Below are 14,282 nucleotides of genomic sequence, written 5' to 3'. Positions count from 1 at the left end.
GTGGGCTGGGGTGAGCCACTTGCCCTTCACTCTGCTAGAAATCAGACACCGAGATTAGAAAGGAAGGATACTGCTTTACAAGGGACCACTCTGACCTCTAGAACAGTCTCAATCCCCATACCATCTAATAATTTCTTATTGATTCATTTCCTAATATATACTTCCTCTCAAAACACTTTTTTTTTTTTAATATGGAAGTAGATCAAATCTCATTTCATTGCAGACCTCACTCTGACTGGAGTCAGTCCAGGTGTTGGGAAACTGCAATGGAGAACTGAAACTTTTTAATCTGGGAAAGGCAATTCTGACTTTGTCATCGTTGTTGTCAGAGTCGTCTGGATTTTTTTGAGAGTTGAATTCCTCCACATATGCTCTCATTTAGCTCTCACTGAAAGTGAAGTGAAAGTCTCTCAGTTGTGTCTGACTCTTTGAGACTCCATGGACTATATAGTTCATGGAATTCTCCAGGCCAGAGTACTGGAGAGGGTAGCCTTTCCCTTCTTCAGGGGATCTTCCCAACCCAGGGAATGAACCCAGGTCTACCACATTGCAGGCAAATTCTTTACCAGCTGAGTCACCAGGGAAGCCCAAGAATACTGGAGTGGGTAGCCTATTCCTTCTCCAGCAGATCTTTCCAACCCAGGAATGGAACTGGGGTCTCCTGCATTGCTGGCAGATTCTGTATCAGCTGAACTACCAGGGAAGCCCTAGCTCTCATTTCACCACTTTGAATTAGACGTGGTTACATTCACATTCCAGATGAAAACACTGAGTCTGAGAGGTGATGTGACTTACCTGCAGCCACACCATTGATTCATGTCCAGAGCCAGCTCACCCTTAGATTTGTTCCTCTTTGATCTCATCTCATTGCCCTTGGAAACACAACCAGCCCCAGAGAGTCACAGAGCACTGGCCCAGAAGTCAGAAAACCTGGGTTCTGGTCTTGGCTTTGCTACACATGGGCTGTGTGGCTGAGGGCACTTCACTGCACCTCTCTGGGCCTCAGAAGCCTCACTGTAAACTGAAAAGATCTGACCACTCTCTGAGATTCCTTCTAACCATGGGGCTTTAGCTCAGGCTTATTGGGTGGTAACAGAAAGCCGCTTTGCTTAAACAGAAATGGGCGCTGTGGTCCAAGGGTCTGGGACTCTCATGAAGCCAAGCCAGGGGCCAGAACCAGGCCAGCAGGGCTGAGGCCAGGCAGTGGTACTTGCTGCCCCCTCTCTGGAACTGCACGAGTCTCCACTTCTCTCAGCTCCTCTGTTTTCAGTCTTCTCTCTCTGCAAAACGGTTTATGTTTTCTGCAGATTACCTTTCTCTGCTTCTTTGGCCAATAGTGGCAGATGCCTCCCCAGCTCCTAATTACAAGACCAGTTCTGGGGGCCAACTGAGTCTCCCCAAATTCCAATTTCAAATTCCCAGGGACAGAAATCGACTGGGCAAGTTGAATCGGCTGTCCACCTTGTTCTGATCAATTGGGTCCTGTAGCACAAAGCAGAAGTGGTGGCCCAGGTTGGGGAAACGCGCCCTCCCCACAAGAGGCTCTGTTCTCAGGAGAGGAGTCACATCTTTTCAGAGAAGAGACAGGTTAAGCATAATTCCCTTCCAGATGAGGTGACCTTGAAACCAACAGAAAAAGCACAAGCTCACCAGCAAAGCTGGCCCATGGGAAGTGTCGGCAGGAATGGCAGGCTGTGGCTCCCTGAAGGTCTGTTCCTAAGGGTAGACACGACAGCTGTTTGACAGCCAGGCAGACCTGTCCCCCAACACACAGTGTCGTCCTTCTGCTGCCTGTGAGTTGGATGACGTGAAACTGGGACACAGGGGAGCTTGGAAAGGTCAAGGGACAGGGACTGCAGAGACCATGCCACCAGTCCTCAGGGCTTGGTTAGCACTGCGCGGTCATTTGCACAAAGAAGACTCAGCGCTTCAGCTGATCCTGGCAGCTGTTTCCCTGATGACCTTGTTTCAGTTCTTCAAACCGGCACATGGGTGATCTCTCACTGTATAACAAATTGCCTCAAAACCTAGCGACTTAAAGCAACAAGCATTTATTATTTCACAGTGTCTGTAGGTCAGGTAGTTAGGAGAAGCTCTTCTGGGTTCTGGCTCATTGTCTCCTCATGAGGTGCGGCAGTCAAGCGATGGCCAGGGCTGCAGTCTTCTCAAGGCTCAGCAGGGGCTGGAAGAGGGCTACTCACACCAGTGTTGGCAGGAAGCCTCGGCTCCTTGCCATGTGCCACTCACCATAGTCCTGCTTGGGTCCACACCCCATGGCAGTGAGCTTCACCCCGAATTGGTGTGCGAAAGAGAGCAAGATGGAAGCCACATGTCCTTTATGACATCATCTCAGAAGTAACACACCATCACTTCCGTCATATTCGATTCATTAGAAGCCAGACACTCTGTCTTGTCCTCACTTAAGGGGAGAGGAACTATGTTCCTCTTCAAAGAGTATTGAATTTGTGGGTCTATACCAAACCAGAACTGAGCACAGAACTGAGCCATACAACGTTCTCAAGTGTCTGGAGGTTTGGGAGTCAAGGGATGGGGTCTGGGGGTTGGGGGGAGGTCCTCTTTGGTGGCAGAAATCAGTCCCCAAAGATGTTCTAATCTCCATAACTTGTGAATATGTTATGTTATACAGCAAACGGGAAGTAAGGTTGATCATCAGCTGACCTTAAACTAAGGAGAGTAGCTGGATTATCTATGAGGGCTCAATGTAATCACAGGGGTCCTTCCAAGTGGAAGGAGGAGGCAGAAGAAGAATCAGAGTGATCCTGAACACTATTTACAGTAGCTAGGATACAAAAGCAACCTAGATGTCCATCAACAGATGAATGGATAAGGAAGCTGTGGTACATATATACAATGGAGTATTATTCAGTCATAAAAAGGAATGCACTTGAATCAGTTCTAATGCGGTGGATGAAACCGAAGCCTATTGTACAGAGTAAAGTAAGTCAGAAAAAGAAAAACAAATATTGTATATTAACGCATATATATATGGAATCTAGAAAAAATGGTACTGATGAACTTATTTGTAGGGCAACAGTGGAGATGCAGACACAGAGGACATTGAACTGAATCCAAAGAATTTCACTCATGGCAGCATAGTTTGTTGAAGTCCGATTTTCTCTGAATCTTTCTTCATTCTCATTTCAAGGCAGCAGCCAGGCTTCCCCTTATCTTGGTGGAGGGATTTTGGGCAGGACACAGCATGGGGCAGTGGGAGGTCAATGGCCCGCCCCCACCTTTAAAGGCCTCTGAAGGGCAAGGTCTCCTTCAGGTGGGGTGGGGATGAGGAAACATGCCAGAGAATAAGGGTGGATCCTCAGAGCCCCAAAAGGGAGCAAGTTCCCATGAACAGTGGAGCCTTAAGTCCTGCTTGGTAATGAGACCACAGAGGGAGGCAGTGCAGGCTAGACCCTGGGCTGAGGAGTTCCTCCTATTGCCCAACACACACACACACACACACACACACACACACACACACACACTTCTGGGATCATACAGAATAGCATAGGATATCTTCAGGGCCTTCCCTTTGACCTGGGACATCTGTAGAATCAGGTAAAGTGGAGGGAGGCAGTGGAGACACTAAGGATGACCTAAGGATTTCCCTCTGAACCATGAGGAAGCAAGAAGAGAGGCTGGAGTCTGAAACACACTGATTTTGATCTAAAAAAGTGATACTCCTTCCACACTCAAGTTTGAGCCTGATATTCAATACTTTGACTCCTGCTTTGGCTTTAAATGAAGATTTTACTCTCCGGGTGGAAGAAGCCGGGGGCAGGGTGGTATGTGAGAAGGCCGCAAGCCTTTCAAGGATAGTTTCAAGGAGTGGGGAGAGGCTGAACCCAAGCCGCTGATGTGTCCTGAGGCAGCATTAAGTTGGAACTATGTCCTCGGTCACACAGGAGTTGAAGTACAGATAAATCAGAAAGCAGGTCCAGACGCCAAGGGTGAAAAGGATGCCCAGGCGTGGTATGGAAGTTTCCTGTTATATGGGGAGAAAGTCAGGAGCCTGAAGCGAGGTCAGCTGGGCAGCTGGCAAGGCACCCTGCCCTTCACAGAGGCCTCTGGGCAGCCCCCAGGCTGAGCTAAGCAAGTCCTCCTATCTCGAAGTGCCACGCCCTCTAAGGCCTGGCGGATGCGGTGGGGGCGGAGCCTGCACAGGCTGGGGTTGATGGGAATGTGCCCTGGAGCACCGCCTTTGGGATGACTGGACACCCGATTGAGACAAGGGGCTTGCAGGGATCTACCTACCCCCGATCGTAGTTGTTCTGTGGGGTACACAACAAACATTTCTCCTGTGGAGGACAGAAACGGCACAAGAAAGATCATTTTTCCCTGGTCCAAGATGGCCAGGCTGCTGGGCACCTCATCGGGTCTTGCTATAGGAGAGGACAGAACAATATAGTTGCACTTGGGAGCGGGCGCATCCAGGGTTGAGTCCTACTTAGTCATGGTTTCAGAATCTCCCCAGTCCTAGAGGGCAAGACCCCAGAGTGGATTCAAGACTAGGGAGGCATCCCCAGGCCGGGAGAGGAATGGAACCCGGGGAGAGAGCCCAGGGGAGGTAGAGGGGAACAGGAGACCAGGGGCGTTAACACTGGGGCAGGGTGGGGAGGGCTTCACTTACAAAGCAGGAGTCGCACTGGTGAAGGGGATCCATTGGGTCTTTTGGTTGTTGTAGCGCCGCCATCTTTTTGTGAAGGGAGAGTGGTGCTCCACCAGCCCCATCCATTGTCCTGAGCCGGAGCTGTGGCTCTGTGTCTGTCTTTCCTATCAGCCTGAGTTCTTGCTGCATCTTCAGTCCTCTCCTAAGGGGACTGGGGAGTCAGGAAGGGGCAGAATTGGGGAGAATAATTTTCAACATGAAAGGAACTCACCAGTAGCATGGGTGGCCATGGAGGGTCTTGACTCCAAAGCCACTGGGGGCAAGAGAAACTAAGACAGCTCCTTGAAGGCTCTGGGAGTCCTCTGAACTTCAGGGACATTTGGCAAAGAAACGGAAGGAGACTCTTTAGGGATGAGGAGAGATGGGGGCAGGTTGTACTTACAACTTGCTGTTCTTCTGTATATTTATTAAAACATCCATCTTCTCATCCATATCCTTTTGCATTTCCTTCCAAAAGAGAATTCAAAGCTAGAATCATCATCATGAAGGGCTTCTGAAATCCCTTTCTCCTGCTTCACTCTGTGAACCACTGTGAGGCCACCTCCGCATATTACTTCCTCAAGAATCCTCACTGGCCCTGGGTGAGGTAGCTCACAGAATGTCCATGACACATGCCACCCACCCCTCCTTGTCTCCTTCGCCATTCCACGAGGAAGCTGAAGCACAGGCAGAGTCCTTAGGGGCTGGTTCAAAGTCTCCAAGTGAGTTAAAGGCCAGGATCTGTTTTACCTGATCTTACACCTGAATGAACTGGAGAAGGAAATGGCAATCCACTCCAGTACTATTGCCTGGAAAATCCCGTGGACAGAGGAGCCTGGTAGGCTACAGTCTATGGGGTCGTAAAGAGTCAGACATGACTGAGCGACTTCACTTCACTTCACTTCACTTCACTTCACACCTGAATGAAACCCTATCTGCCTTGGTTCAATGCCTATAAAATCATGGAACCAAGAAAGCAAACCTTATGACTCCTAAAGACACTTCTGACTCCAATGGTCTGACCCCTGCCATGTACACAGATCCTGGATATCTGTGTTTGTTCCATCTCTTACTCAATTCCTGGCAGAAATGGTCAATGCAAAACAGATAATAGTGCAAATGGCTCCTCACATGTATTGTTAGGAACTGAAATAATAATAAAGTCTTCTTGGTAAAGTTTAGAGCTATAAAATTTGACCTGGAAAAATTGGAGAGAAATAGTGGTCACAAAGAAACTCTAAGATGGCTGATGTTATTACTGATAGTCTCTGTTGAGGACAAAAATAGGGTTGGATTGAATATCACAAAATATAAATAAAAAATAATTTGCTTCCAGGAGAATCATTTTAATAATAAAAAAAATGAAAGATTTGGGAAGAGTTTACTGATCTGGGGTAGAAAATTAATCAAGGAATTCCTGTCAGGATGGAAATGATTTCCCAAAAAGATCTTTTTGAAAAGCACTTAAGTGTTTGTATAAATTTTGAATAAGATATTTGTATTCATAAGTAAAGTCAAAATATCCTTGAAGTCAAAATTCCCCCTCGGTCCAGGGACTTCCTCGGTGGTCCAAGGAAGATTCTGAGCTCCCGATGCAGGAGGCCCAGGTTCCATCCCTGATCGGGGACCTAGATCCCACATGCTACACCAAGACGTGTGCCACAAAGAAGACCTGGCACAGCCAAATAAATAAATGTATTTAAAAATCTCCCCTGGGTCCCAAACATCAGAGTCAATACATTCCACTTTCTTAGAAGTCTCACCATCACTTCAAACTCATACTTCAAACTGATCTCCATCATGTTCTCTTCTAAATTTGCTGTTTCCCTACTGTCTTTGTGACTGTCATCTCTTTCTTCTAGCCGTCCAGATTAAAACTGGTGTCATCATGGACGCTTGCCTCTCCTATATTCTTTCTACTGAATCAGTCACCAAGCATGCTGTTTTCCCTTCACTGCATCGTTCGGATTGACCCTTTTCCTTCTGTTCCTACACTGGGTCCAGCCTTCTTCACCTTGAGCGGGGATGCGGCTTCCTGTTTGATATTCTTGCTCCAGACGACCCCCACCTGCTCCCTGGTGCCCCCACCCCCACCCCGCCCCAGCCACCTTGCAAGCAGCTGCCAACTCAGCTTTCTGAAGTGCTGTTCCTAGCATGTTCTTTGATTAAGAATCTCCAGAGGCCTCTTACCGCTTACACAACCAAGTCCCAACCTGTCTGCCCGTCTTTCAAAAGCCTTCATTATCCATCGCCTTTGTGCCCACTCCGTTTTATTTCTCACAGTTTCCCCCAATGATCCCACTTATATGACTGATCTCCCCACTGACCGTGATAAGCTTCTCATTCCTCCTGCTTCCATGCTGTGTGCAAGCTGCTCCCGTGCCCAAAATAGCCTCCTTTGTGCCTTGTGATACCCAGCCCTACCCACTAACAAAACACTTACTGTGTTTGCATTTTAATACAGAAATAGCACAACCCTTTGCAGAAAAATTGGACAATACAGAGGAATATAAAAGGGAAAATTAATCTCATCATCTAGTGATAACAGCAATTAACCCTTTTGGTAGATTTCTTTCCAGTCTTTTTTCTATATAATTACTTACCTATTTTTTTTCACCTAGTTGTGATCAGCCTGTACATTATTGCTTGTATCTTGTTTTTTAAAATTCTCATTATAAGCATTCTTTCTAAACACTGTCTCCTATAGTTAATTTTCATTATATGTTAATAGATATATAATTTATTTGACTGTTTCTCTACTATTGAAAATTGTGGCTGTTGACAATTTTTTGCTGTTATAAATAATCCTGTGATGAACATCTTTTTATATGTACCCATGCAGGCATTTCTGATTATTCTCATAGGTTAAATTATGAGAAGTCAAGGAGTTGATAAGTCATGGGGTTTTGATATTTTTGATACCTTTTGTCTAAATTCCTTTTCAGTTTTATACTAACTTGTACTATGATCAGCTGTAAAAAGCATTCCTATCTTGATTTGTAATTGTCATAGATTAAAACTTGGTTTATTTGAATGTGGCAATTACCTAAGTTGTTTTCATTTGCATTTATTTGTTTATTCATTAGGTAAAACTTTGTATTTATTGCTTTTTAGTAATATTCTTATCTGTGGATTGTTCACATACACCCTTTCCCCATTTTCCTATTTGATTGTTAATGATTTGTGTGAGTTTTATATGTTATAGATAAAAACTTTTTGCCTATGTCAATCATATTTGTGGAAAATTATTTCCTTCAAACTGTTGTTTACTTTCTAATTATGTGTATGGTGCTTTTCTGTTATGATTTTTAAGTTTTTTGTATTGTTAAACATATCAGTATTTCTTTTATGATTTCTTTCATTGTAATTATATTTAGACCATCCAGTAAAATACATACAATTTATTATTTTTTTTAATTCACGTTATAGACTATTTCAGTTTGTAGTGTTAACTGAGTTAAGTTTTCCCCTTATATAATCAGGCAATATTCTTCTTTTTGTTTAATTTTTATTGGAATATAGTTGATTTATAATGTTGTATTAAAGTTTCTGCAATACAGCAAAGTGAATCAGATAAACATATATCCACACTTTTTAAAATTCTTTTCCCACGTAGATCATTACATTGAGAAGAGTTCCTTGTGCTATACAATAGTTTCTTATTGTTATCTATTTTATATATTGTAGTATGTATATGTCAACCCCAGTCTCCCAGTTTACCCTGCCTCCCCTGCCCCTCCCCACAGTAATCATGTTTATTTCCTTCATCTGTGGCTGTGTTTTTGTTTTGTAAGAAAGTTCATTTGTAACATTTTTTAAGATTTCACGTATAAGTAATATGACATTTGTTTTTCTCTCTCTGACTTACTTCACTAAGTATGACAATTTCTAGGTCCATCTATGTTGTTGCAAATGACATTACTTCATTATTTTTTATAGTTGAATATTTCATCATATATTCTTAATATTAATAATCTTGTCCTCACTGATAATTTCAAAAATCATCTTATTGTATTTTAAATTTTATAGAGCTGTGGTGCCCAACTGTGAGCATATAATTGAATCAACTGAGGATCTTTAAAAATTACCAATGCCCAGACCTCTGATTTAACGGCTATGGGGTGCAGCCAGCGGTAAAGAGAGGCAGCTCAAAACCACAGTACAGGTGATTCCAAGATGTGGCCAATGTTAACAACTACTGCTGAAGTGCTAAGGACCTGGTTCTCATCAGAAGCAACCATCTTAATCATGTAACAGCATTTTGAGCAATGGTGCCCCAGCTTGGCGGAGAAGGCAATGGCACTCCACTCTAGTACTCTTGCCTGGAGAATCCCATGGACGGGGCAGCCTGGTAGGCTGCAGTTCATGGGGTCGCTACGAGTAAGACATGACTGAGCGACTTCACTTTCAGTTTTCACTTTCATGCATTGGAGAAGGAAATGGCAACCCACTCCAGTGTTCTTGCCTGGAGAATCCCAGGGACGGGGGAGCCTGGTGGGCTGCCGTCTCTGGGGTCGCACAGAGTCAGACACGACTGAAGCGACTTAGCAGCAGCAGCAGCATACTGCTTTATTTCATTTGTCTGCTTATCCTTGGGCTGTACCACCTTCGTTTGATTATTGTGACTTCATTATGAATTTTAATATCTGGTAAGGGTAATGCCTCTTTACAACTCTTGAAAAATTTATAGGTAAATGAATTTGCCTATTTATACTTTTACATTGGTTGTTCTCCTGGGGAACATGAATAAAAGCCCAGGCTGCAAGGACCTGAGCTCTGTTTCTTAATATTAGTGCTCCCACTGATTCTGAAACTCAAAGTTTGAAAACTGCTCTTCTAGAAACTAGATAATCTTTTCAGTAATTACTGAATTCAAAAATAACCTTATTGGACTCTTGGATAGATTTGCATTTAACTTTCAAACTTTTAGCCTCACTGTACCACCCATTTTCCCTAGGGCACTTCCCTGGTGAACCAATGGCTAATACACTGAGCTCCCAATGCAGGGGCCCAGGTTCAATCCATGGTCAGAGCACTAGATCCCACATGCCCCAACTAAGAGTTCATGTGCCACAACTAAAAAGATACCGTGTGCCACAAAGAAGACCCGACACAGTCAAATAAATAAATATTGAAAAAAGAAAAAGACTCACTTTCTCTAAAATGACTTTCTGGTTACCCCAGTCCACATTCACTTGTCATGTCTTTAAACTCCTACTTAAGTGACAACTGGTCATCATTTAACTTTGTACTTGCATGGCTCCTGTGTGCTCAGCCCGCCAGGTTCCTCTGTCCATGAGATTATCCTGGCAAGGATACTGGAGTGGGTTGCCATTTCCTCCTCCAGGAGATCTTCCTGACCCAGGGATCAAACCCTCATCTCCTTGGCTCCAGCATTAGCAGGCGGATTCTGGTACTTACCTGTTATTTATGCAATAGAGTTTGAGTCTCTTACTAGATTGTAAGCACTTTCAGAGCAGGCTCTGGCTTCTCCTTCCATGATTCCTGGTACGGTACTGGCCCATGGAGGGCATTCCGTAAGTACTTACCTTCATAATCTCCACAAATTCCTGGAGTTTATCAAAATCCTTGTCCATTACATCCTTTATCTAGTGAGGAAGAAAGGCACGCAGCACATTACTGAATGTGGAGTTGTCTTTCAAGAGTTTTAAGGTAAGTGCTGTATCTGCTCCCCTGGAATGAGCTGATAAAGTTTAAGGAATGTTCTAACAATGACTTATTAAAGCCACTTCTTCCCAAGAGTCTGTGAAGGGTAAATGCATGTACCACCAAGTCACCACCAGCAGCAGCCTGGGCATAACTTGGATCTGGCCATTGTAAGGCTGCCACGTGGAACCCAAATCACAGCTCCAATTACACACTCTTGCCTGAGTATTTTCTTTGTTCACAAATATACTATAGGTGATTTCATCAGAGAAACAAGAGTTCTTGGTCTGCAGCTTGCTCAGGGGAGGAGAAATTGGTCCCTGATGGCCTCCAAATTCCAAGCCAGCCCCTCTCACTCTGTTACTAAGATTGTATCTCCCCATCCTAATCAATGAGACACCTTAGAGAGCCCTTATCATTCCAAAATTGGATTTAAGCCTCAGACATGAAAGAGACAAATAACCTAAGCTGCCTGACACAAGCACTCCAGGGAATTTGGGCTCAGTTAGTTGGATTGCTCTTTCATGCGATTTTCGAATTCCTTCACTATTCAGAGTTAGGTGTTGCATTTTCCTGGGAACTACCCTTTAACTCCATGAGAGGTAAAGTCTCATCCTGTTACCTGTTTTATCTCCTCCATTTTTTCCTTCAGCTCTTCCCGCACTTCCCTGAGTTCATTCTGAGGAAATAAAACAGAGGAGTAAAGAAATGTCTTGGATGGAAGGGAAACAGTCAAAAGAAGGAAAGATAAGATCCTGGGGCATAAGGAGCAGAAGATCATTGCCAGCAGGGAGGAAAGAAAGGATGCTGTTAAGAAAATAGTACAGTGGCATGCACTGTACCTCCGGATGTTGATGCACTGGGAAAAGGTCACACACTCCCTGCTGTGGTGTGGCCACCAAAATCACACGGTCTAAGTCTAATGGCGAGGAAGCATCAGACAACCGACTGAGGCCATTCTACAAAACAAATGATTTGTAATCCTCAAAACTGACAGTGTCGCAGAATACAAGGTCGAAGAACTGTTCCAGATGAAAACAGACATGGAAACTGGGAGCCAGGTGTGATTCTGAATTGGATCCCAAACCAAAAAATTTATACCCTCTTTTGTTATGAAAGACATTGGCAGGATAACTGGGGGAATCAGATTAAGGGCTGTAGATGAGAACTGTATCAACATGAATCTCCTGACTTTGATGTCTGGATGATTGTACTATGGCTGTGTAAGAGAGTGATCTTGTTTTGAGGAAATGTATACTGAAATTTCGGAGAACCACATGCTTGCAAATGGTTCAGGATATATATATAGTGTGTGTGTGTGTATATATATATATACATATACGAATATGATAAAAAGAGAAAATAACATGATAAAACATTTGGAAATCTGGGGGAAGAGTATACTAGAACTCACTGTACCATTTTTTGGGAAAATATTCTGTAAGCCAGAAATAATTTTAAAGTAGAAGCAGAAGGCGTGAAGTTGCAGGGGCCGGAGCAGAACTGCAGGGACCAGCAGTTTATCTGCCCCATACATTGCTCCGTCAGCTCCACCTGTTCACTGGGTTGGTCCAACCTGCTGCCTCCAGCGTCCCTACACCTACCTTTAGCTCCTTTGTCCCTCCTGGTTTGGTAAATGGCCCTTCTTGTTTAGCTCCTTTGTAGTCATATGTCTGTCGGTTGAAAACAGAAACACAGAACATTGGAAATAGCCATTGTGGGCAGAAGAGGCAAGGGAGATCCCCCGTAGGTTCGGCTCCTTGCTTCGGGCCTGGGCAGAGGTGAGAGCTGGTGGCCTGGCCCCACCAGCAGCAGAGTTTCCTCAGTCCTTCTCCTTTGTCTGAGCCCATCTCATTCCACTTCCTTCCTGGCCCGCTGGGCCTCAGCTTTCCATGCCCTCAGCAGTCATGCTCACTCCCGCCCCAGGGCCTCTGGGCGTGTGGCTTCCTCCAGCCCTGGTGCGCATCCTTGGCCCTCCAGCGGCCGGAGCCTTGTCCTCTCCAGGCTGAGGAAGGCCTTTCTGACAGCCCCCCAGACCTACAGTAGCCACCCAGTTTCGGCTTCCTATTTCAATCCCCTGTATCGTAGGTAACACTACCGAATTTTTCCTCATTTATTTATGCATCTGCTTTGTTCTATCACAGCAGAGTGCTCTCTCTCTCTCTCGTGTATCTGCCAGCACCTGGGACAAGTCTTGGCCACCAAGATCAGCGAATGACCCCTGACTCCAAGTCACCTCCCCAGGGGTCTCAGGCCTGGCTGCCGGGATGGCATCAAAAAAGCTTCTTACTTTGATCGGCTCCGGCTTCAATTCCAGGCAAACTGCCTTGTAGTTCTTGCTCTGCAGAGAGGGAAGGTGGGATTCAGGCTGCCAGGCATCAGGCTTGAGGAGGACTAGGGAAGCTTGGGGAGGACTGGAAAAAATTGGGGAGGACTCCCTCCAGCTCAACTCTGCCTGTCCAACTGCACTTAAGATCAGGCCCACACACCCCCAGCCCCTGAGCCAAGTCAACTCACATTTTGTCATGTTAAAACCCGCCTGTTCAGCAGGCTGCCCTCTTCTTGATGGGGGGCAAGGTCGGGGGGCTGGCAAGAGCACTTTGAGATAACTGAAGGAAGCTGGCTAAGTAGTTTTTCGGGAGCACTGACTTTGGAGGTAGACAGACAGACTGGAATCCTCGTCTCAGCCATCCTCCTCACTGGTTGTGTCAACTTAGGCAAGTTACATAGTCTCCGGAGCCTTTATTTCTTAATCTTTAAATTGTGGGTGATAATTACTTTTATTTAATGAGCTTCTTCTATGCCTTAATCATGTGGGTCAGAGGTAAGCCTGGCTGGGGTCATGGCTCCCAGAGTGGCTGGAGTTGGGGTGGACCATTTCAGTGCTCCTCGTCCTAGCGGGGAGTCCTTGCCACCTCAAGGCCTGGGGTCCATTCCCCACCCTCCTTCCAGGCTGAGAGGCTAGCTACCTCACGCTCAGAGGGAGAAGGAAAAGCCAAGGGTGTGCTGGGGACTCTCTGTACCCCCACTCCCGCCTCTACCCAGTGGGCGCTCAGCGTTTCCCCTTTACCAGGCTTGTCTTCTTCGGTTCCACCCTCTTGGCCGACATGATGGAGGAGGCCAGAGTGTTCTTCCACTTCCCAGCCTCCCCTCGACGGGCCCCCGTGACCAGGCCACTGTCCTAGGCAGCTTACAGGCTGAGGTCAGGAGGACCACCACCTCTCTGTGGGTGGAACAGCTGAGGTCACAATGCCCAGGACCTACACACCGGCCCAGAGTGTCACTGCAGTGTGAGCCTGGGGTGTCTTGGCCACTGAGAAGAGGACCTCAGGCAGGGTTCCAAAGCCACGAAGTTTCCCTCCGGCAAGGGGGAGGGGGACCCCCTGCAGAGTCCACCTGAAGGACCGCAGCCTGTACGGCCCAAGCACAAGGCACACCCTGGAGAAGGAAAAATTGTTGGCCACACCCCAGCAGGACCTCCCCCCACCCCTAAGACCAGGAGGCGGCATCTGCCCTCAACAATGAGTTTCTCCTCAGAGACCACTCACCTCCTCTCCTGGCCCTTCCTTGAGCCTGAAGCTATTTTGGGTTGAGGTGCCCTGAAGTTTCTGCAGTTCATGGTGTCCGTGCTGTGCTAACTCGGGGCTCTTGGTACCAATCTCGGCGGGATGATCTCTGATGCCCTGGCCTGACTTTACAGCTGGCCCTGCCCCTCTGCCCTCTTCCACCCAACTCCATTCTTCCTCCTGGTTTTTCTACCCTCCCGGAAGAGAGTCAGGGCAAAAAGCAATAAGTAGACTGTGAATGGTGAGAATCCTGGATGATGGGCAAGGAAGGTTACTGAGGCCATTCTGAGGGTAACTGTGATTTGTGTTTAAAAGACAAGTGGACACAGGGTGGGAAAAGGAGGGTGGGATGAATTGGGAGATTAGGATTGACATATATACACTAC

General features: G+C 46.1%; 1 protein-coding gene across 1 annotated transcript; it reads right to left on the bottom strand.

Annotated features, from left to right (window-relative positions):
* Nucleotides 1-3,764: 3,764 nt before the first annotated feature.
* Nucleotides 3,765-13,439, bottom strand: TEX35 (testis expressed 35). The gene is made up of 9 exons (XM_055583651.1): nucleotides 13,401-13,439; nucleotides 12,621-12,671; nucleotides 11,935-12,003; nucleotides 10,953-11,009; nucleotides 10,213-10,272; nucleotides 5,067-5,131; nucleotides 4,646-4,835; nucleotides 4,270-4,313; nucleotides 3,765-4,000 (listed from the first exon to the last, which is right to left on the bottom strand). The coding sequence occupies exons 1-9, from the start codon at nucleotides 13,437-13,439 to the stop codon at nucleotides 3,940-3,942; spliced, it is 636 nt and encodes a 211-aa protein (XP_055439626.1). The 3' UTR covers nucleotides 3,765-3,939.
* Nucleotides 13,440-14,282: the final 843 nt, after the last annotated feature.

This window comes from Bubalus kerabau, chromosome 5 (assembly GCF_029407905.1).
Source record: "Bubalus kerabau isolate K-KA32 ecotype Philippines breed swamp buffalo chromosome 5, PCC_UOA_SB_1v2, whole genome shotgun sequence".
In the NCBI taxonomy this organism is placed as follows: Eukaryota; Metazoa; Chordata; class Mammalia; order Artiodactyla; family Bovidae; genus Bubalus; species Bubalus kerabau.
This window is presented reverse-complemented; position numbering and strand designations above follow the sequence as displayed.

Excerpts from the sequence above, each read along its gene's own strand:
- TEX35 (XM_055583651.1), bottom strand. The coding sequence starts at position 13,439 with ATGTCGGCCAAGAGGGTGGAACCGAAGAAGACAAGCCTG. Across the intron at positions 10,273-10,952 it reads AAATGGAGGAGATAAAACAG|ATAAAGGATGTAATGGACAA; the intron begins GTAACAGGATGA and ends CTTCCTCACTAG. Across the intron at positions 4,314-4,645 it reads ACCAGTGCGACTCCTGCTTT|GAGAAATGTTTGTTGTGTAC; the intron begins GTAAGTGAAGCC and ends TGTCCTCCACAG.